Source organism: Dendrobates tinctorius, unplaced genomic scaffold (genome assembly GCF_039654945.1).
Source record: "Dendrobates tinctorius isolate UK_male_01 unplaced genomic scaffold, ASM3965494v1 ptg000140l, whole genome shotgun sequence".
Lineage (NCBI taxonomy): Eukaryota > Metazoa > Chordata > Amphibia > Anura > Dendrobatidae > Dendrobates > Dendrobates tinctorius.
The window spans coordinates 12,528,815-12,553,519 of NW_027361808.1; the positions used below are offsets into that span (position 1 = coordinate 12,528,815).

The 24,705-nt window shown below is 45.2% G+C and overlaps 1 protein-coding gene across 4 annotated transcripts in view; it reads left to right on the forward strand.

The window, feature by feature from the left end:
* SMYD3 (SET and MYND domain containing 3) overlaps positions 1-24,705 on the forward strand; it is a 1,185,047-nt gene that overhangs the window by 796,144 nt on the left and 364,198 nt on the right. Inside the window, exon 10 of one of the 4 annotated variants that reach the window (XM_073545143.1) lies at positions 5,960-6,717. The exons of the other annotated variants lie outside the window; for them this stretch is intronic. Coding sequence (XP_073401244.1) covers positions 5,960-6,100 — 141 coding nt within the window. The 3' untranslated portion in view covers positions 6,101-6,717. Of the gene's footprint in view, positions 1-5,959; positions 6,718-24,705 lie in introns of those variants that run through there. 4 annotated transcript variants of the gene reach the window in all.

A 24,705-nucleotide genomic window follows, 5' to 3' on the forward strand; every position in this document is an offset into this window, starting at 1 on the left:
CCGCCCCCGTCCTGCTGTGACAGGTCCACGACTTCCACTGACCGCTGCAACTAGAGACTATTCCTTTACAGCGGTCAGGACACTGCCCCCCTGCCTTCTCCCACAGCTGTGGCCCTGCCATCACCGGCCCCAGGGGGCGCCACCTCACTACAGGCGGCAGTAGAGGCCCCCGTCCAGTTTGCTGAGGGACTCTGGGCAGAGACTGGTGAATGGTTACATTTAGAGACTGCGTCATCACCGCGCCCACCGGCATTGTCCCTTAAGGGCCTGTTGCGCCCCACCGTCACTGTTTCTTCAGGGCCTGTTGCGCCCCATCATCACCGTTTCTCCAGGGCCTATTGCGCCCCACCGGCATAATTTCTTCAGGGCCTGTTGTGCCCCACCGGCATCGTTTCTTCAGGGCCTGTTGCGCCCCACCGGCATCGTTTCTTCAGGGCCTGTTGCGCACCACCGTCATCATTTCTCCAGGGCCTGTTGCGCCCCACCGGCATCGTTTCTTCAGGGCCTGTTGCGCCCCACCGTCATCGTTTCTTCAGGGCCTGTTGCGCCCAGTTTCATCCTGGAGTATCGAGGTGTCAAGGCAGCCGCATCAGCGACCTCTACGTGGCCACGCCTGTGAACCTGACAGACCCCTGGAAGGATAAGCTTATTATAGTAGATAAGGACCCCCAGTTTGGTCATACGTGGCCTATAGCACCCCGGGCAAACCGGGTTAGTCGCATCCATAATAAGAAAGTGTTGTTAGGTTTGTTGAGTCCCTGCGTGGACTTGTTATTGTTAACCCCTTTTGTTTGCTCAATATAGCCCCAGCGGCTACAGTTTATAAAAGTTGTTTCCACAAACCACACTCAGGCTCGTGCCTCGTCACTGCATCCTGCGAACCTGCTGAACCCTACGCTCTCACTTTTCATGTTGGTAGCTTCTGATTGACAACTCTTGCCTTTCAGCATGAGTGCTGACTAAAGTCAGCTGGCACATTCTCCTCCCTGGCTGCTCTCTTCTGAAGCCACTTGCTGCACTTCCAGGTGTATGAGTATAATGAGCAGTATCAGCAGAGAGGAGCCAAGGAGGAGAATGTGCCGCCACTGAGTGCATGTGCTACAGGCACAGACAATGTGCACACACATACGTGCTTCCAACAGGCAAAAGGATGGGGGGTAATAATGCCCAGAACTCTTGGCCATGACAAGGGTGCACCGAAACCCTCTAATTTACATGCAAATTAAAAGTAATTTTTTTCAGGCAGTGTACCACTAACAGTTAGGCGGTGTGCCCACGTTGCTTTTTTAATGTAATGGTTAGATGATCAAAGGCACTAGACCAAGATGTGGCAAAATGCTATAGCACCTTCCACCTGATAAGATCTAGAAAGGCCCCAGTCACAGATCTAAAGCAGAAGAAACTGAGTATTATCTGACAGAATTGCAGGGGTGTCAATACTTTTGACCACAACTGTAGATGAATGAGAGAACATTACCTGTAGTGCAGGCTAGGAACCCCCGCCCGTTTCGCATTGGCTTTTTCAAGGGTTCTGTCTGATCATATATGTCATCCCCTGAAGAAGAAATGGTATACATTTCGAAACGCGTTGGGAAATAAATGGATTAATCTTTCTCCTAAACACTGGATTAGTGATTTTATCTGGTAGCGCACAAAAGTCCAAGAATTTATTCCGAAATCTCACGTTGCTTTTTTAAGCATTTCCGCAGTGGCAAGGCAATGCTAGTTAAAACGCATCCCATGCAATCCTATGGAATTCCGCAGTTGCTGTGCCAATGCTGCAGATTTTTTTCGCAGCGGAATTGCATTGCGGAAAAATCCGCAGTATGTCCATTAATTTTGTGGCATTGTGGCAATTACGCCGCCATAGGATTGCATTGAATGCTGGTATCCAAGTAAACAGCGGGTATCTAAGAGCTGTGCAGCTCTTGGATACCCGCTGTTTACCCTAAATACCAGCGTGCACACTGGTATCCAACGTAAACAGCGGGTTACTAAGCGCCGGCACGGCTCTTGGATACCCGCTGTTTACCCTAAATACCATCATGCACACTGGTATCCAACGTAAACAGTGGGTAGCTAAGAGCCGTGCGGCTCTTGGATACCCACTGTTTACCCTAGATACTAGCGTGCGCTGGTATCTAGGGTAAACAGTGGGTATCTAAGAGCCGCGCGGCTTAGTTACCCGATGTTTACTTTGGATACCAGCGTCCAGCGTCGCTGATCGCTGGTCTCTCGCTGACACACGTAGTGATGCGTGCTGGCCTGCGGGAGACCAGCGATCAAAAAATGGCCCAGGACCATCCTGCACGATCAGCGATACCCGGCTGGGGGGCTGGTCGCTGATGGATGTCACACACAGCGAGATCGCTGGAGAGATCACGGATGCATCACAAAATCAGCGATCTCGCTGTGTGTGACGGGGCCCTTAGAGTATGTGCACACGCTGTGGAATCTGCTGCGGATCCGCAGCGGTTTTGGCTCTGCGGGTCTGCAGCAGATTTTGCTGCGTTGTACAGTACCTTTATTTTCTATGTAAAAAAAACCGCTGTGCACATGCTGCAGATTTTTCCGCGTGGTTTACAATCCGCAGCATGTCAATTCTTTAATGCAGAAATGCTGCAGTTTCACACCTCATCCATTTTGAAGTGTGAAACCGCAGGCAAAACCGCGGGGATGCGTTTTAACTAGCGTTGCCTTGCCACTGCGGTTTTCACTTCAAAATCCGCAGATCCAAAAAACTCCGTGTGCACATAGCCTTACTGTAAAACTACAAAAAGTACCAATAACACTCCAAGTGAATTTGCACAAAAATTAATTCTTTATCTTATATTAATTGCCTTCTGTTAAAATTAAATAAATAAGAAAGCCTTGGGCTTAGCAGACATTGTATCAGCTCTGATTTGCAATTTGGGAGATGCACATAGTGAATGTTATTTTACTGTAATACACCATAATAGCACATCTGAGAATATATTTCATTACACTGGTGATATTTGACATTTTTAAAAGGATTTAATACATCCCCTTAGGAAGCATGTAGACCTATAAAGTTTAATTGCCTGGAATTAGAAAGACAGCACTAAGAAAGTGCATTTCTTTATATTTCCTAAAACATTTTCATTATCTGAGAATTACAGAGAAATAGTTGTAACTTCATAAAATATAGACCTCACTTTTTGTTAACCTGTCCAGACACATTCCGCAATTCTTTGTCATTCTTCTCAGTGCTCTGGGCACATACCATTCACTGGTCCCACACATAAAATCAAAGCCCAGGTGCTTTAAGGATTATAAAGGATCCCAACACTAAAGTTTCTATAATTACTCACATAACTATAATAAAGCACAAGGGAGTTATTCTAATTATTTTCAAATTATGTTGACAATTGATATTTATTGATAAATTTGACTTTGCCCATTCCTGTCAAACTATTTCTTTTCATTGGCCTAAGGATAAGTGGTTGATAAGAAAACTGACATGCAATGTCACCTCTAGTCCTTCCTCGATACTTTATTGAAAAAAAAGATTAGAGATCTAACATTTCAACTTGCCAGATCATTAGTTTTTCAAAAGGATTGCACTTTTGTGCAATAAACATACTGTACATAGTTGGTACTGCTTCTTTATAGAGAATCCAAGGAAAATCCCTTTTTTTCTCTGAAACCTTAAAGGGGTTGTCCACTACTAGGATAACCTCTTCTCACTCCGAACATGTGCCACGGTTAAAATAAAACACGTATACTCTCCTCCTGTGCCGACGACGTTCTAGCAGTGTCAGAACTCGTGTTTCCAGGGATCATGCGAAGTTGTTACGTCACGTGAGCCCTACGCCCAATCAGCATAATAACACTTTTCTTTTATTTAGAATTTGTTGCCTAGGAGACTGACCACCACTGCTGTCTAGCTTGTAAACACTAGGCTGAAGCTGGACAGAATTAGGAGCTAACAGTGCACTCCAGCAGTCATGGCCAGCTTCCAAACTGTGTTATTCGGTCAATTGAAAAGGGATTGTAAGCAATTTGCATGTTCTGCTGTCTAGCAACAGTGGATGGTCACTTAGACAGCAAGCTGGAAACAAAAGAAAAGTGTTAATATCTTAAGAGCAGCTAAAATTTTAATAAGCTGTGAATTGCAAAATTTATAAGCCCTATCCAACATCTAACTAAATGCTTAGTGCCGGCTGATGTATATTTTTGGCAGAAAGTGCCAAGGAATATATGGTGCTAGATTAGGAGCTAAGGTTACTCCATAGGCAGTGGCTGTGAACTGTAAAACACAGATGACACTACTGCATAAGTCAAAACCAGGGGTAACACTGATCCCAGTTATTTAACTTCCTAAAATGTTAGCATCACGCCGGGTTCTCGCATGTCAGTTCACTCACCCACGCTGCAGTTGGTTCCTCTCTGTCTCATGCTCTGCATGCTCCCAGCAGCATTTCCATGTTCTAAGGGCACATGCTCCCGCCCTCTTAAAGGGAATCTGTCACCTCATTTTTCCGATATGAGATGCGGCCACCACCATCAGGGGCTTAACTACAGCATTCTGTAATGCTGTAGATAAGCCCCCAATGTAACCTGAAAGATAAGAAAAACGAGCTAGATTATACTCACCCCGGCGTCCGGTCCGGTGCGGTCCGATCCAATGGGTGTCACGGTCCAGTCCGGCGCCTCCCATCTTCTAGCGATGACGTTCTCCTCCTTCTGCCGCGGCTCCTGTGCAAGCGTACTACATCTGCCCTGTTGAGGGCAGAGCAGAGTACTGCAGTGCGCATGCGCCGGGAAAGGTCAGAGAGGTCTGGAACCTGCACACAGCAGTACTTTAGTTTGCCCTCAACAGGGCAGATAAAGTACGCCTGTGCAAGAGCCACGGCAGAAGTAAGGAGGACATCATCACTAGAAGATGGGAGGCGCTGGACCGGACCGTGACACCCATTGGACCGGACCGCCCCCTGGGTAAGTATAATCTAACTCGTTTTTCTTATGTTTCAGGTTACATTGGGGGCTTATCTACAGCATTACAGAATGCTGTAGCTAAGCCCCTGATGGCGGTGGCCACATCTCATAGGGCAGAAGTGAGGTGACAGATTCCCTTTTAAGGGCCAGCACTTGCTATTTCCTTACCAGCCAATCGTTTGGAAGCATTATGTATATATTGCTTCCTCTCCACTTGAGATGTGCTCAAGCATCCTTCCTGTTTCAGTCTATGTTGTGTAAGGTAGCATACCAGAGCAAATCCTGCCTGTTGTACACAAAGTACAAATCCTGCCTGCTGTACTCTAAGTGCAATTCCTTCTTGCTGCACTCTGAAGCAAATCCAGCCTGCTGCACTCTGAAACTAATCCCACCTGCTGCACTCTGAAGCAAAACTTGCTTGCTGCACTCTAAAGCAAAACTTGCTTGCTGCATTCTGAGACAAACTCTGTCCACTGCACTCTGAAATTAACTTGGTCAGCTGCACTCTGATACAAGCTCTGCCTGCTGCTCCGTCTAGTCTGCCTTCGGGTTCAGCTGATGTGCGACTGTTGGTCTGCCCTGGAGTGGCACCTGGCATTCATTGGGAGCCAAGCCTAACCTCACCATCAGAGGCTCTAGTGAATATTCAGGTAATCACTTAGTCACGCCCCTCCTGGCTCTCCGCGGTTTGTGGCAAAGGGGTTCCACAAGCTACAATCGGGACATAAAATACCACAAACAATAGCTGCTGTGGCATTTAAAGGGTTTGCCCGGCACCTAAACTGTCTATCACAAATATCTATCATTATACGCTAACCACTTTTGTAATTGGCTTTGTTATAAAATACCCTACACTGCTAACTATCCAGGTAATTTCTAAATGTGTTTTTTTATTTCGCTTCCTGTGAGGTTTTGTTTTATAAAAGTTTCAAATGGAACGTCACAGGAGGCCAGAGTTGCACTCACTTCCGTGAAGCATTTATATTCTCTCCTATTGCAGGATATCATCAGGGGGTGGCGTTACAGTTACTTGCATCGCCGCCATCTGAAGACGTCTTGGATACATGCTGATAAAAGCTGTAAGAGAGGTGAGTGCAGCTCCGGCTCTCTGCTTCTAACTGTGAAACAAGAAGTTAGATAGAACCTGTGGGGTGGCACTATCACCTTGGATCTAGGACAATGAAGAACAGCAGTTCCAAATCTCGGACAACTTGTGGACTCGATGTTAAGCTCATGCTTGTGGGTTGTTTTTTGTTTTTTTTTTTCAGTTTTTGTTGCTTTGCAACCTACCTAAACTGATGAATTTTCTGCTTAGTTTTTGAGGGACCCGGTACTAACATCTCTCAAAGCAAAGCTTGCACAATTTATTTCTAAAACTTTATTCACTTTAATTTTCTTCATTTGGTTGCAGATATCCTGTAATATATTCAAACACTTATTTAAATTGATACAAATATATTCCATTATAGTCGCCAATTTTAATCAAACATTTTAAAGTACAACGTGTGCTATTTAGAAGATCATATGAGGAAATGTCAATTCTAGTACATATAATTATGTATACCACATTCTGTTCATATAATGTATTCCCTTGATGTTGCTCTGATGTTCTATATTTTCCTGTCTTTTTTTCTTTATACTGCAATTTGTTAAAGCTCCTAAATGATGCAGGAAACAGATGTTTTAAGAAAACTGCTATGTATATAATTAAGGAGTTTTACAGTACAAAAGTAATATTAAAGCACTTTGGTCTACAATCCATTCAGTGGACTACTAAGTATGTATTTTTTTTAAAGAGGTTGATGTGAGCAAATATATTCAAGGACACAAATGCTCTCTTCATTCTCATAGGTCCAGGTATTGAAGATGATAAAAATGAGCATGTTTTCTTAGAACTCTACATTCATATAATTCCCAGAAATGTAAACTGACAGCTGGATATTACTAGTTTATTTGTTCCTATACACTGTTGCTGTCCAATCAGTGTTGATAGTGTAGGGCACTCCCCTTTGCCAAGGGGGATGGTCACACCCAGTAGTCAGTTTATTGACACATTTCTGGGAGGAGAAAAAGAGGAACAGTAAATCAGTTATTCTATGAGAAATACAAGAAGTATACAGGAATTATTTATCCACTTAAACCAGTATCACATACATGTACCATATTTGCGAGGTTGCTCCCATGTGGAGAGTGGTCAGGAGCTCTGGCCATGGCTGTATACCATTTGAATACAGCTGTCTTTTCTGGACAATGGTGTTTAATAGAATATAGAATGTGCGTGGGTGCTTGCACATACAGGCTATCCATTGGTGCCCTATAACAAGATTGTGGTGCGCCAGTGGGTTACCATGACAGCCAGGGGCCTGCTAAAAGCTGCTGTCACTGCCATTTTGGTCCTCATCTATAGCTCAGGTAAGTGCTCAACTTCAACGTAGACATCAATTCATATTACAGTGGGTATGGAAAGTATTTAGATCCCTTAAAATTTTTCACTCTTTGTTTCATTGCAGCCATTTGGTAAATTCAAAAAAGTTCATTTTTTTTCTCATTAATGTACACTCTGCACCCCATCTTGACTGAAAAAAACAGAACAGAAATGTAGACACATTTGCAAATTTATTAAAAAGAAAAATTTAAATCTCACATGGTCATAAGTATTCAGACCCTTTGCTCAGACACTCATATTTAAGTCACATGCTGTCCATTTCCTTGTGATCCTCCTTGAGATGGTTTTACTCCTTTATTGAAGTCAAGCTGTGTTTAATTAAACTGATAGGACTTGATTTGTAAAGGCACACACCTGTCTGTATAAGACCTCACAGCTCACAGTGCATGTCAGACCAAATGAGAATCATGAGGTCAAAGGAACGGGCCAAGGAGCTCAGAGACAGAATTGTGGCAAGGCACAGATCTGGCCAAGGTTACAAAAGAATTTCTGCAGTACTCAAGGTTCCTAAGTGCATAGTGACCTCCATAATCCTTAAATGGAAAACATTTGGGACCACCAGTAGTCTTCCTAGACCTGGCTGTCCAGCCAAACTAAGCAATCGTGGGAGAAGAGTCTTGGTGAGAGGTAAAGAAGAACCCCAAGATCACAAGATCGCTGTGGCTGAGCTCCACAGATGCGGTAGGGAGATGGAAGAAAGTTCCACAAAGCCAACTATCACTGCAGCCCTCAACCAGTCAGGCCTTTATGGCAGAGTAGCCCGACGGAAGCCTCTCCTCAGTGCCAGACATATGAAAGCTCGCATAGAGTTTGCTAAAAAAAACACATGAAGGACTCCCAGACTATGAGAAATAAGAGTCTTTGGTCTGATGAGACGAAGATAGAACTTTTTGGTGATAATTCTAAGCGGTATGTGTGAAGAAAACCAGGCACTGCTCATCACCTGCCCAATACAATCCCAACAGTGAAACGTGGTGGCAGCATCATGCTATGTGGATGTTTTTCAGCTGCAGAGACAGGATGACTGGTTGCAATTGAAGGAAACATGAATGCGGCCATGTACAGAGATATCCTGGATGAAAACCTCTTCCAGAGTGCTCTAGACCTCAGACTTGGCTGAAGGTTCACCTTCAAACAAGTCAATGACCCTAAGAACGCAGCTAAAATAACAAAGGAGTGGCTTCAGAACAACTCTGTGACCATTCTTGACTGGCCCAGCCAAAGCCCTGACCTAAACCCAATTGAACATCTCTGGAGAGACCTGAAAGTGGCTGTCCACCAACGTTCACCATCCATCCTGACGGAACTGGAGAGGATCTGCAAGGAAGAATGGCAGAGGATCCGAAAATCCAGGTGTGAAAAACTTGTTGCATCATTCCCAAGAAGATTCATGGCTGTATTAGCTCAAAAAGGTGCTTCTACTCAATACTGAGCAAAGGGTCTGAATACTTATGACGATGTGATATTTCAGCTTTTCTTTTTTAATAAATTTGCAAAAACTTCTACATTTCTGTTTTTTTTCAGTAAAGATGGGGTGCATAGTTTACATTAATGAGAAAAAAGTGAAATTTTTTGAATTTACCAAATGGCTGCAATGAAATAAAAACTGAAAATTTTAAAGGGATCTGATTACTTTCTGTACCCACTGTACGCACTGCAATGCTGTGACATTGCAGAATATTGTATAAGATACAGATATGAAGAAAAAAAAGGGATAGTCAGCTCACATATATATGGGCTTTTCCTCATCTGTTCCTGCACGGATGAAGGTTGATCAGCAATGAGGAAGAAAAAGATGATGAATCCAGCAGGAACAATAAATGGTTAAACATTTTCCATTTTTATTCATCCATATAAAAAATATTATCCTTTATGGTAAACCACGTAAAAAATATTTTGAATTTGATATTTGTGAATTCGCTATTTCTGACCCTGGCCTGGTGAGTATAGATATGCATTATATTACCTCCATCGACTTTTTTGTCTGCTTAACTATAGATTACGCACACTGAAGAGTTGCTGTAGAAAATACAAGTCATATTTGTTTTTGACAACTCATAGCTCCATACCAAACACAAGAAGCAAAGCTGCAGTGTTCTAGTTGTCTCACTCCTGGAGCTATGAGGTGTCAAATACAGAAAGTGTACGGCGCATTGTGTTTAGTCGGTACACGGTGTGTGTTGCCGGCGGCGAAATACACAAATAACCAAACCATAGTAGGGGCAAAAAAACAGATTTATTTACAAAAAAAAACATTTAACTGGTGGTTGTTGAGCTGGGAGGACTGACTTATTAAAGACGACGCAGGGGTTGCAGGGGAAGGAGCGCTGAAACTAGTGGGGTCAGGGAGGTCAGTGATGGGATTGAAGGCATGGGAAGGGAGAGACACACTGGAAAGGTAGAGAAAAATCGGACATCACAGACATATTGGGAGGTGAGGGGGGAGGGAGTGCAAGAGTCCGCTGCTTCTTTTTAAATCGATCTTTGTCCTGGGTTCTTCGTTGCTGTCTTCTTTGGAGCATTGGCGTGGTTTGGTCTGGCACCATGGTGCTGAACGACGGCCTAGCAGTATCCTGGTGCTGCTGTGATCTGGTGCTGGTGGACGTCCTGGCAGGATCCTGGTGCTGCTGCGACCTGGAGCTGGTGGACGTCCTGGCAGGATCCTGGTGGTGCTGCTGCATGCTGGTGGTGGTGGATGTCCTGCCAGGGTCCGGTTGCTGCAGCATGTCGGTGGTGGTGGTGGAGGAGGTCCAAGCAGGAGCAGCACTGTGCATGGTGGTGGCAGTGTACTGTGCAGCAGCACTCGGCAAGGTGGTGGCGCTGTAGTGGTGTCCGGCAGGGCTTGGAATGGTGGTGGCCATGCAGTGGTATGCAGCAGAACTTGGTATTGAGGTCAAGTGTGACAGTGTTGGCACAGGTGGAAATGCCACCACTGACTGCTGCAAGTACCGAGTCTGCTGCATAGCCTGCACATAAGCAGCATTGCAGGCCTGCATCACATTGAGCTGGAGATCAGGACTAAGGTGTTCCGACATGCCCCGTTCAATCTGATTAAAAAAATGATGTGCTGGCCTCTGGAGGTCGGCTTTCAGATGGTTAAGGCTTTGGGTGACATCCTGGATAAGTGTCTTCATAAGGTTCAAACCACTGTCCAGTCTGTATCCCAGCGCCTTGAGAACTTCATGAAAGATCAAGCTCAAGTGCATGAACTCGGGCATGAGTGTCCTGTCCGAGGCCTCATGCCGCTGTCGGGAAAAGACCCAACATAAAAAGAGGCGGAGGAGGCCTGGGACAGGGGAACACCTGATGGACCAGCTTTCTGGTCTCCAGTCTGTGTTGCCGGCCAACTTGCTGCTTCGCTGGTGGATGGCTGGGATGGGTCCATGGCTGTTCGATGAAGGACTGCTTCAGAACCAGGCTCAAGGGTGCTGCTCCAGGTGCTGTGAAAAGAAAAGACAAACATTGGTACAAAACATTCACTATAGTAAAAGCGCCAACTCCTGTGGAATAGAAAAATACAGATTAGGCTATACAACACAATCCAATATACCACAAAAATATTTTTGCCACATGTGTATATGAGACTGACAATACTTACCAATCAGTAGGTAATCTACTCACTTCACTTTCCTGTCCAACATGTTCAGGGTCAGGGCGCTCCTCAGAAGACACTGAAGACATATTGTGAATGCTGCAAGAAAAAAGACCGAAATTTAGTACATACTAAAGAGAAGAAAGAAGGACAGACAGACATTCACTTTGAATACTCACATTGTCCAAAGTTGAGATTCTTCCCTGCACAGCTTGTAGTCTGCTTCCCAGTCTGTAGAGTAGTGGACTGGCAGTGCCCACTCACTCTTATTATCTATGTTTGTGTGGGGGTGGCTAATTAGTGTCTAGACAGGTTTACTCTGGAAAAAAACATGCGAGCAATCGCGTGTGCTTCCGAACGCATGCGTTCTCATAGACTGTAATGCATTGTTTCGACGCATCCCTTCCGCAATAGGCCACATGCAGAATGTGGTGGCAAATTGCCGCTTCCAAAATTGCAACATGTTGCGTTAGCCATGCCCAGCCGCACAAGCCGAAATGATGCATGCATAAGGAAACGCGGCAAAAAGCATCCAATCGCATGAACCTGCGTCAACAATGTTAAAGATAGGAAAACACGACGCATGCAGAAGTATGCGGCATAAATACTGCGGACACAACCGCAAATGTGAAACCAGCCTAATATATTAATACACCCAAAATTGGGCAATGAGAAAAAAAATCAAAAGGCCAGAACTGTGGGATTTTTTGCTCACCACTTCTCTGTTAAAAAATACAATAAAAACAGATCAAAACATTAGATGTACCCCAAACTGGTATCAATAAATCTGTTAGCTTTTCATGTAGAAAAACAAGCCCTCACCCAGCTCAGTCGATAGGGAAATAAAAATGTTATGGGTCTCAGCAAATGGTGACGCAAACCTCCCAATTTTTTTGTTTAGAAGTATCTGAATTTTTATTTCTTCACTTAAAATTATAATAATCTATATACTGTAAATCTTGGTATTGCCATAATCGTAATGACCTGGAGAATCATGATTATGAGTAATTTTTACTACAGAATGTATACTATAATAACAAGACCCAAAAAATCATTGCAGCATTGGATTTTGTTTCACAATTTTATCATACTTGAATTTTTTTTCCTATTTTCCAGTACATTGAATGTTAAAACGAATGTTGTCATTCATAACTATATCTCGTCATACAAAAAACAAGCGATCATACAGCTACACTGACAGAAAACTAAAAAAGTTATGGCTATTGGAAGAAGGGGAGGAAAAAAAAACAGAATAGACAAAAATTGACTGCGGAGGGGGAAGGTGGTAATGAGGAAAACAGACATCAATAGGGCTGACTAGTCTTGTTTAAATTACCAAGCTATTTTTTTTATTATTTTAGAGTGGTGTATGTATGACATAACAATGAGGCAAAACTTAATTCTTTAGTGTGAAAACCATTGTATAAGGTACATATGTGACACTTTTTGGTCCAATAATGTTGGAACTTTGTTGTGTTTGTCAATTATAGTGAGGGGCGAACCCGTGGATATTTGGGTTCGGTGGGTTTGGCCAAACATTTAAAAAAAAAGTTTGATTTGGGTACTAGAATGGTACCTGACCAGGAACCCGGACCCCATTCAAATAAATGGGGGGCCTAAACATCCAGTGTTTCCCATGCTGTCATCTGTGTGACAGTGCAAGAAACACTGGTTCTGATCGTCAGTAACCTTTCAAGCTGTTCCCATCCTGTCCCATCAAAAAGGTGAGTGAAGTTCATAGTCAAAACTCCGGTGACCTCAATGACATCAGCACTGGCAGCATGAGAACTTTCTCACAATCGCTGATGTCCGCAGGGTCCCTGGAGATCATTGACTATGAATTCTGCTCACCTTATTGACGTCACTGCTCTGCACTGCAGCTGAATTTTTAGGCTCTGTGTGTCATGGATTCACAGCTGAGCAGTCGCATCATGCCACTGCTCATACATGAAATCCAGACGTAGCATAGTTGGAACTCTTCATGGGTCATATGGATTATCTTATCATCGGACAGGTGAAGAATGTGTTTTTTTAATTTTTGAAAATAAATGGGTAAGAGAGGGTGGGGAGTTTTCAAATTTCAAACATAGGACTTTATTCTGGTTGGGTCTTCTTTATTACAAAGAGGGCATCTTATAGACGCCCCTCCATTAATAACCCGTGGACTTGATGTCAGCTGACAATACAAAGCTGACATCAACCCTGCAAATATTACCCTACTTGCTACCGCACCAAGGCAAATGGGAAGAGCTGGGTGAAGCACCAGAATAGATGTGCCTTTTCTGGGGTGGCTGCTGGCTGTGATTTGTAGGCTGGGGAGGTTGGCCCCTTCCCAGTCTGAGAATACCAGCCCCTAACAGTCTGACTTCGCTTGGCTGGTTGTCAAAAATAGGGGGACCCCACATTTTTTTAAAATTATTTTAATAATTTTAAAAAGCATTGTGGGGACCCCTCTATTTTTATAATCAGATAAGATAATGCTGACAGTTGAGGTCTGCAGCTCGCTGATGTCAGTGTTGCCTGCACTGGTTAGCCAAAATAGAGACCTCCTGACATTTTTTTATTTATTTATTGCACAGGGGCCAGGTGATGAATACTCTCATCGTGTGCCTGCTCTCGCTGCTATCAGTGAGACCGGGAATACGATGATGAGAGTAGTACTCTCATCAGCCGACACCTGTGACCAGTGGTAACCTTTTTACCACTGGTCAGAGCCGCTGGCTCACATGCTGTCATCTGTATCAGATCCAGTGTTTCTTGCACTTTAATACAGATGACACCATGGGAAACACCGGATAATCTGGCTGCCGAACCCGAAAAATATCACAGACATTAGGGAGAAGTCCGTGTTTGGGATCCGTGCATGGACACTAGGTATTCAGTACAGACTCTGAATTTTACCGTTAAGTTAATTTGACTGTGTGCCACTAACATATGAGACATTGAGGGTTGATGAAAGTTGCTAAATTTACTTTATGAAATAATTGTTTTTTGGTGACATCTTTTTTTTGTTAATGTATAATCAACACTGTATTATAATTTATATAACACACTTTTTTGCAATTGCACTATGTAGGGGGACTTTTGAGAACATATGTTAATATGATCTCAAGATTGTGACAGGTATTCACTATACATACCTGAAATATAGAAATATATAGTATAATCATAGTGATGGAATCATATTTATTTGTCATTTCAATTAAAACACTATTTTTTTGTAATGATGTAGGGGAATTGGACTGACCTATGGACCTGTCTGCAGCAGAAGGGCTAATGTACAATGTGCTGGACATGGACTGCTTTATATGAAGGCGGGAGACAGCTAGACATAGGAGGAGGATGGTGAAATACTGGGTTTGGCCACCAGGGGGAGACCAAGGACAGCAGAACAGATGAAGATGTAGTACTGCAGTTTGGTCACAAGATAGGAGCAGGGAGCAGTGAGGAGAGGGCTTAACAGCAGCTTAAGGCTACAAAACCGCAGGTCATGGGGGCGGGGTTACAGGAGCTCTAGTGGGGGAATTCCCAGGGAGGGGAATAAATAGTTGCAGAGAGTTCCAGAAGAGTCAGTCCAGGGAGAGGAGCTTAGAGGAGGAAGAGACAGAAGGAAGAGACGGACAGAGAACAAGCTCCAGCTGGGACTGAGGAGGAAGACAGTCAGGGGGGTGGCCCTGACAGGAGGAGCCGCAGAACAGAGACAGCCTGGGGTACCACAAACGGATGGACTCAGACGGGTGAAGCGCTGTGGTGGTAGGCCTAGGGCAGCCACAGTGAAATAACCGAGGGGGACGTCAAACAGGAAAAGGAAGCAAGTCAAAAGGTACCCGGGCCTGTGTCCAGAGTGAGTCTAGCAGCTTCTGTGTGGTGCTGCAGTCGTCAAAGGGACGGCCAATAAAGAAGACCTATTGGATGCACATCAGTCTCTGTCTGTCTGTTTGCGGCGAAAAGTGGACCACCCCCAGTCGGCCCACGTACCTACATTTTGCGTAGTCGGCAGCAACATCACCGCTATTACATCATCTTCAGCTGTAAGCCTGCACCAAAGATCTAAAGGACCCAAGCTGAACGGGTTGAAGATTTCCCCTTGTGGATTACAAAATTGGACTGTGACCAGGATTGTTGGTTTTCATCAGGCGGATCTGGAGCGGAAAAGGACTTGACGGAATGCCTGTGGCATACCAGTGCCAGAAAGAATCACAGGAGTTTGCAGCTACATGGGACAATCTGGGACTATGTCAAACCCGCCCCTGGGGGGGGCGACGTACATCTGGAGACAGTCGCCCCCTCATGCTGGACCCAGGAAGATGGGTGGAGAGGCCGACCAACGCCCCACCCAAGAACAGGAGTGGCCCAGGTGGAGAGGCTGGGTGCAGCTGCTTGGCGCCATTGAGCTTCTGGACATCGGACAAGATGCGTCACTGTAGCTGCCATGGCCTCGGACGCCTGGAATGGAGGTGGCGTCAGGAGATCGAGTCCCATCGGGAGAGCTGCCCCTGGGAGCCACTGTCGGTACCCCGGACGCCTATCAAGGAAGAAGAGCGACCCTGGACCCTGCTGAAACGGCCGCTGGAAGAACCACCACAGAGTATCCCCGCGGAACCGTCGGGCCTGGAGGCTGGCCCTGCCAGACGGTGGGATGAAGACCATCGGCTGCTGGAGGAGCTGCAGGATGACCTGCCAGGAGCCGCAGCGATGGGGAAGGTGAGCGTTTCCCCGGCCCACCTGGCGGCACCACAGGCAGTTCCCGCCCCCACGCCTCATGCACGAGCCAGGCCCCGGGTCCCTGACATCGGCCCTCGACCTCCCCGCTCGGACTCCTGCCCGCCAGCGACCTCCGCTCTGGATGACTCCGGGACCCTGACGGGGCCGGCCACTGTTCCCGTCCACAACCCCGAGCTGCCCTGCCCGGCGGCACTCCGTCCCCCATCGCCGGTGCGGAACAGACTCACGGTGAATCCTGCTGCGCTCCAGACCCCGGCGGTGGCCTACTCATCTCGGCCTGTCGCCGCCACAATCCCACTCCAGTCTGCTGCAGTGGCAGGGCCGCCAGCCTCCGTGGCTTACTCGCTGACAGTCGTGGCCGCCGCTGCTCCGTCTTCTGCCCCGGCTGCGGCCTTCTCTGCGACCGCTACGGCTCCACTCCTGGTGTCGGCCGCGGCCTACTTGCTGACGGCCATGGTCATCTCTGCCTCACGCTAGGCCCCCATGGTGGCCTATGCGGTGTAATCTGCAGCCGCCCATGCCCCGCTTCCGACCCCGGCTGCGGCCCACTCACTGGGCTCCACGGCCTACACCGGGCCCTCCGCCTGGGTTGCGGAAGTCATTGAACAGAAGAAAGCCAAAGAGTGGGAGGTTTGGGTGCTGGGGGAAGCAGCCATGTCTACCCCCCGGTCTTTTGGGCGGCTCGTGCATACCAACACCATGAAGGGCTATGGATATATCCGGGATGCCGCAACTAGCCACAAAGTATACCTCAACGTGGCTTCCATCAAGCACCGGCGGGCTCTGCGAGAGGGAGACCTGGTCTTCTACTACAAGGAGTATTGCCCCCGCGGCTACTATGCGGTGGTGGTCATCGCTTACCACGAGGGGTATGAGCCCCCATAAAAGAGCAGAGGACTTCTGGGTCTCGGGCATCAGGGACACTCGGGGCCCAGGACAGTTCAAGCATCCCAGGGACTCCACGGCTGTGGAGTTCCCTGCTGTTGGAGAAACATCGGCCGCCAGGAGGTGGCCCAGAGGATCCTTAAAAATGGACTACCGGGACTGCTGTGCGCTGTTGCGCAGCATGGGGACTGTTCCGCGTCCCTTCAGGGTAAAGTACCCAACTCTTGATACAGCGGGGATGTGTGGGAGAGCTTCCCACAAAGGAAGGGGGTGCACCACTGTTTAAAAAGTTGCTGATAGATGTTTGAACCATTGTATAATGATGCTGATTGCTATAGATGTAGATATGATGGGGAATATGCAGAGATAGTTAACAGATATGTTGAAGAAATAGTGAGTAGTTTAAAATGTAGTATAATAGGATAATTAATGTAGAATGTTGCAAGGAATGGGGTAAATGTTGTACCCATCAAAAGTAGTGTATGTTGGCACTATGTATAGTATGTACAAGTTAGTTTGAAGTGTTATCTGCATAAAAATGGAGATGTTCAACAGGTCCCGGGTACTAGGTAAAAGAGAAAACCGCCCATCATGACTAATTTAAACTGGAGGAACAATAAAGTAAAGTGTGTGGAATTGAAACAGACAGCAGTCCATAGGTCGGGCCCTGAGTACCGCGAACACCCCAAAACGAAAGGAGGAAGCTGACTATGACCTGGTAGGTTAGAACCTCAGTCATTGCACTCCAAATTGCAAAATGTCATAGAACGGGGGAAAAGTGGGAAGTACGCACCCATAGAGGAATCCGGGTGGTCCTATAAGGAATTGTTATAGTGGCGTATGCGCTGGTGGGTAGCCGTAAGCTACTCGGAGCATGATTGCTCCCGGTTTAGTTCAGCTACCTGCGTATCGTGGGCCTTGCTCAATGACCAGTCTGACAAAAAGAAGGGGAATCTGTGCCTGCGCAACAACCGCCGAGTTCTCCGTATTATTACCAGTGCTGTTATCTGAGTGGTCCACCCTGCTGGATCCCGCTACAAGGACAATGTGCCATCATATCTTTCATCACTGGAGCGGGGTTGCAAGATGCGTGAATACAAGCACACGCTGGTAGAGAAACTACTGATGGCTTGTCACCTGACAGCGGGAGCTCAGTGGAAGAACAAGGCAGAGGCTGAGGAGAAAGTAGCCAATGTATCTAGGTCACTGCCACCACCTCGGAAGGCAGGGTTAGCATGACCAAAATGTGACAAAACTTTATGAGCAAGCCACAACATCCAGCACCACCATCTGATAGTGTCCGTATTAACAGGAGGCAGCGTTAGAACAATATGGTAGAAGTGTCTTCCCCATTTAACTTCTTGGTCTTTCAATTGGACACATGACCTGAGCTTGCCCTTTATGTCTTGGAGGTGATGATCTACCTTGTGGCAAGTGTACTATTGGAATTTGTGTTTAGCATGGTATGGGGTATGATCACATATCAGTGCATTCGCCTCTCCACAGCCAACACAGTGTGGAAGCTAACATTCATTAAAATGAACCAGATCCTACAGGACTTTGGCTGACTAGTCAATAGTGATGAGCGAGTATACTCCCTGCTCGGGTTTTCCCGACCATGCTCTTGTGATCTCCGAGTATTTTGGCGTGCTCGGAGATTTAGTGTTTGTCGACACAGCTGCATGATTTGCAGCTGCTAGACAGCCTGAATACATGTGTGGAATTCCTAACAAACAGGCACTGTGAGAATCATGTGGGAATAGTGGATGAGGGCAGGTATATCTCGCCCAGATTCCTCTCCTATGTGGCCTAGTCTGGTCAGTATCGCACCTGCTTACTAATGGATAATGGGAGGTGGATATATAAGGATGCAAGGTGGTTGTGTGAGTGTCTCAGCCTGGGAACACAGTGAGCCTGTCTGTGTGAGAGACACACACGTGAGTGGAAGCAGTGCCCACTGCAACTGTGGTTTGGCTGGACGGGAGAAGCCCGCCAGTTGGTAGTTAGGTTGTCCATTGTTTAGTTAGTGCCGGACAGGCAAGGATTTGTTTTATGTTTTATTTCCTTTTGCATTGCTTTCACCGTTAATAAACCTGACCCAGGGTCAGTTATACACGAATCCCCGCTCTGCGCCTGAGTTTCATACTGAATGCACGTGACCTTTGACCCCAGCAAAGGCGATCCCGGAGTGTTTTATCACAGCACCTACAACTCTTGGTTCTAGATTGCTAGTTTTAGTTTTAATTCTAGGTTGTTTTACGTCAAATACATAAAAAAATATAAAAAAGTAGAAAAGCACAAAAGCAAGGATAAAATACAACCCCGCCAAAAAAAAACCAAAAAGTGTAAAAAAAAAATAGAGAAACACTAAAAAAAGAAAAAAAAATACAACTCTCCACTCAATAAAACAATAAAAACAGTGTTGGATTACCCCTCCCTTGCCTCTTCCACTTGCACCTAAGCCTGGTTTTAGATAGCTAGTTTTAATTCTAGGTTCCTTTGTCAGTGCCATGAAAAAAAATAAATTAATAAAATGCAAAAAAACCCATAAAAACAACAAAACTGTTGGATTACTCCTCTCTTGCCTCTTCCAGCTACATCTCCACAACCACCTCCTCCTCCACTTTGACCTATTCCTCCTGGTTCAAGATTGTTATTTTTTATTTCTACTCTGCTTAGCGTATGGACAGGACGCAGCTGTAGTGAGGGACAGTATTAGGTTTTGTGTGTGCGCAGGTTTCCAAAAACACTCTCTATGTGTATTGTGCACCCGTGTCTGTGAAAGTACTGTGTGTACCTAAAAGTTTTTCTAATCTGCAATCATGTCTGGGAGTCATGTATGTAAAAAAAATCTACTTTTATGCACAAATGTCTTTGATAGTACTATGCATAAAAGCTAATTTTCCTAATCTGCTACTGTCTCTGTGAGAGTACTTTGCCTAAAAAGCACTTTAAAAAATGAGAAGAGCATCAAATAAGGGATGTGGACTTGCCGTCAGGGCTGCCACTAGGATTTTCAGGGCCCCATACTATCACCCATACCGCTTACACCCCTCGAACTGTCCAAAGTCCCACCGCTCTTTCTTGGAAAAACTCCACTTCTCACCAATCACACATTAACAGTTCCCATAACCAGATCACACATATAGCCAGCAGCATCTGTTTTGGCCAAAAGATTTTTTAAGCCGCCGCCATGACAAGGTAAACTCTTTTGACCGAGCTCTACTCTACTCTAACCTATTAAGCATTTGTTAAAATATCCAATACAACTTAAGTACATTTTTATTTATTTTTCAGTTTTTAACCCCTTCCTGACATCCGACGTACTATCCCGTCCACGGTACCCGGGCCCGTATGACCGTGGACGGGATAGTACGTTTACCGCGATCAGCGGCGCCCACGTGGTGAGTGCCGCTGATCGCGGCCGGGTGTCAGCTGATTATCACAGCTGACACCTGGCACAATGTGTCAGGGGCGGTCACGGACTGCCCCCGACACGTTAACCCCTTGCACACCGCGATCAAACATGATCGCGGTGTACCGGGGGTTAAAGGGAAGCATCGGCAGGGAGGGGGCTCCCTCCGTGCTTCCCTGAGCCCCCCACGGCAGCGCAATGTGCAGCGCTGCTGCGGGGGGCTCCTTTCCTCCAGGCCCCCGAATCCAAGATGGCGACGGGGGCCTTCGGGGGCCTGAGGAAGCTGGCTTCCTCAGTGCCTGCAAAGCGCAGGCATGAGGAAGCCTTTTGCAGTGCCTGTGTCAGATCGCTGATCTGTCACAGTGATCTGTGATGTGACAGATCAGCGATCTGTCACAGGACAGTGATGTCCCACCTGGGACTATTTAATAAAGTAAAAAAAAAAATAAAAAAAAGTGTTAAAATAATTTAAAAAAAATCGCCAAATAAATTAGAAAAAAAAAAAAATATTCCCCCAATAAATCCATTTTTTGGAAATAATAAAAAAAAAAACAATAAAAGTACACATATTAGGTATCGCCGCGTCCGTAATGACCCGCCCTATCAAACTGTCCCATTAGTTAACCCCTTTAGCGAACCGCTTAAAAAATAAAAATAAAAAACGAAGCAAAAAATAATGATTATCATACCGCCAAACAAAAAGTGTAATAACGCGCGATCAAAAAGACGCATATAAATATCCATGGTACCGCTGAAAACGGCATCTTGTCCCGCAAAAAACGAGCCGCCACACAGCATCATCAGCAAAAAAATAAAAAAGTTATAGCTCGCAGAATAAAGCGATGCAAAAATAATTATTTTTTATATAAAATAGTTTTCATTGCATAAAACTGACAAAAACATAAAAAAACGACCTAAATGAGGTATCGCTGTAACCGTACTGACCCGAAGAATAAAACCGCTTTATCAATTTTACCGCAAGCGGAATGGTGTAAACGCACCCCCCCAAAAGAAATTCATGAAACGCTGGTTTTTGTTCATTCTGCGTCCCAAAAATAGGAATAAAAAGCGATCAAAAAATGTCACGTGCCCGAAAATGGTACCAATAAAAACGTCAACTCGTCCCGCAAAAAATAAGACCTCACATGACTCGGTGGGTCAAAATACGGAAAAATTATAGCTCTCAATATGTGGTGATGCAAAAACTATTTTACAATAAAAAGCGTCTTTTAGCGTATGACAGCTGCCAAATATAAAAACCGCCACAAATAGTAAATCAAACCCCCCGATATCACCCCCTTAGGTAGGGAAAAATAATAAAATTAAAAAAAAAGTATTTATCTCCATTTTCCCGTTAGGGTAAGGCTGTGTGCACACGCTGCGGATTAGGTGCGGATTCATCCGCGCGGATTTTGTAAAATCCGCAGGTGAAACCGCAGGTCAAAAGACCTGCGGTTTTACCTGCGGATTGCTCTGCGGTTTTGTCCTGCGGTTTTTCATCTCCTCAATAGAGGAGATGGCAAACCGCAGGAGAATCCGCAGAAAGAATTGACATGTCAATTCTTTCTGCGGATTGAAAACCGCAGATAATCCACGCGGAAAATTCCGCACCGTCTGCACTGCGGTTTTTGATTCCCATAGGGAATCATGGTACTGTACACCGCAGCAGCCAAAACCGCTGCGGAACCGCAGCAAAATCCGCAGCGTGTGCACACAGCCTTAGGGTTAGGGTTAGGGCTAGGGTTAGGGTTAGGGCTAGGGTTAGGGCTAGGGTTAGGGCTCAGATTAGGGTTAGGGGTGTGTTGGGGTTAGGGTTGGAGTTATAATTGGGGGTTTCCACTGTTTGGGCACATCAGGGGATCTCCAAATGCAACATGGCGTCTGATCTCAATTCCAGCCAATTCTGAGTTGAAAAAGTCAAATGGTGTTCCTTCCCTTTCAAGCTCTGCCATGCGCCCAAACAGTGTTTTACCCCCACATGTAGGGTATCAGCCTACTCAGGACAAATTGCAAAACAATTTTTGAGGTCCAATTTCTCCTGTTACCCTTAGGAAAATAAAAAATTGGGGGCAAAAATATCATTTTTGTGGAAAAAAATGATTTTTTTATTTTCACGTCCGAGTGTTATAAACTTCTGTGAAGCACTTGGGGGTTCAAAGTGCTCACCACACATCTAGATAAGTTCCGTGGGGGGTCTAGTGTCCAAAATGGGGTCACTTGTGGGGAGTTTCAATAGTTTAGGTGCATCAGGGGCTCTCCAAACACACATGACACCCGCAGACCATTCCATCAAAGTCTGCATTCCAAAACGTCACTACTTCCCTTCCGAGCCCCGACGTGTGCCCATACAGTAGTTTTCTCCCACATATGGGGTATCAGCATACTCAGGACAAATTGGACAACAACTTTTGGGGTCCAATTTCTCCTGTTACCCTTGGGAAAATAAAAAAATGGTGACTAAAAGATCATGTTTGTGGAAAAAATATGAATTATTTATTTTCACGCCCGGGCATTATAAACTTCTGTGAAGCACTGGGGGGGTCAAAGTGCTCACCACACATCTAGATAAGTTCCTTAGGGGGTCTAGTTTCCAAAATGGTGTCATTTGTGGGGGGTTTCCACTGTTTTGGTACATCAGGGGTTTTCCAAACGCGACATGGTGTCCGATCTCAATTCCAGCCAAAAACGTCAAATGGCGCTGCTTCCCTTCCGAGCTCTGCCATGCGCCCAAATAGTGGTTTACCCCCACATGTGGGGTATCAGCGTACTCAGGACAAATTGCACAATAACTTTTAGGGTCCTGTTACCCTTGGAAAAATAAGAATTGAGGGTGAAAAGATCATTTTTGTGGAAAAAATATGATTTTTTAATTGTATGGCCTTGTGTTATAAACTTCTGTGAAGCCCATGGGGGTTCAAAGTTCTCACCACACATCTAGATAAGTTCCTTAGGGGGTCTAGTTTCCAAAATGGTGTCATTTGTGGGGGGTTTCCACTGTTTTGGTACATCAGGGGTTTTCCAAACGCGACATGGTGTCCGATCTCAATTCCAGCCAAAAACGTCAAATGGCGCTGCTTCCCTTCCGAGCTCTGCCATGCGCCCAAATAGTGGTTTACCCCCACATGTGGGGTATCAGCGTACTCAGGACAAATTGCACAATAACTTTTAGGGTCCTGTTACCCTTGGAAAAATAAGAATTGAGGGTGAAAAGATCATTTTTGTGGAAAAAATATGATTTTTTAATTGTATGGCCTTGTGTTATAAACTTCTGTGAAGCCCATGGGGGTTCAAAGTTCTCACCACACATCTAGATAAGTTCCTTAGGGGGTCTAGTTTCCAAAATGGTGTCATTTGTGGGGGGTTTCCACTGTTTTGGTACATCAGGGGTTTTCCAAACGCGACATGGTGTCCGATCTCAATTCCAGCCAAAAACGTCAAATGGCGCTGCTTCCCTTCCGAGCTCTGCCATGCGCCCAAATAGTGGTTTACCCCCACATGTGGGGTATCAGCGTACTCAGGACAAATTGCACAATAACTTTTAGGGTCCTGTTACCCTTGGGAAAGTAAAAATTGGGGTGAAAAGATCATTTTTGTGGAAAAAATATGATTTTTTAATTGTACCGCTGTACGTTATAAACTTCTGTAAAGCCCTTGTGGGTTCAAAGTTCTCACCACATATCTAGATAAGTTCCTTGGGGGGTCTAGTTTCCAAAATGGGGTCACTTGTAGGGGGTTTCCACTGTTTAGGTACATCAGGGACTCTCCAAACGTGACATGGCGTCCAATCTGAATTCCAGCCAATTTTGCATTGAAAAAGTCAAACGGCGCTCCTTCCATTCTGAGCTCTGCCATGCACCGAAACAGTGGTTCCCCCCCACATATCAGGTATCTGCGTACTCAGGACAAATTGCACAATAACTTTTGCAGTCCAATTTCTCCTGTTACCCTTGGTAAAATAAAAAAAATTGAACCTGAAGTATTTTTTTTATGAAAAAAAGTTAGATGTTCATTTTTTTTTAAATATTCAAAAAAATTCCTGTGACGCACCTAAAGGGTTAATAAACTTCTTGAATGTGGTTTTGAGCACTTTAAGGGGTGCAGTTTTTAGAATGGTGTCACTTTTGGGTATTTTCTATCATATAGACCCCTCAAAGTGGCTTCAAATGTGATGTGGTCCTAAAAATAAAATGGTGTTGTAAAAATGAGAAATCGCTGGTCAACTTTTAACCCTTATAACTTCCTAACAAAAAAAAATTTTGGTTCCAAAATTGTGCTGATGTAAAGTAAACATGTGGGAAATGTTAGATATCAAGTTTTTTGTGTGCTGTATCTCTGTGATTTAAGGGCATAAAAATTCAAAGTTGGAAAATTGCAAAATTTTCAAAATTTTCGCCAAATTTCCGTTTTTCTCACAAATAAACGCAAGTTATTTGAATGAAATTTTACCACTAACATGAAGTACAATATGTCACGAGAAAACAGTGTCACAATCACCGGGATCCATGGAAGCGTTCCAGAGTTATGACCTCATAAAGGTACAGTGGTCAGAATTGTAAAAATTGGCCCGGTCATGAACGTGCAAACCACCCTTGGGGGTGAAGGGGTTAAAATGCCCAATAATATCACATACAGGGGACAAATACTACCGCACCATTACTAGACCACATATTACCACCACATAGT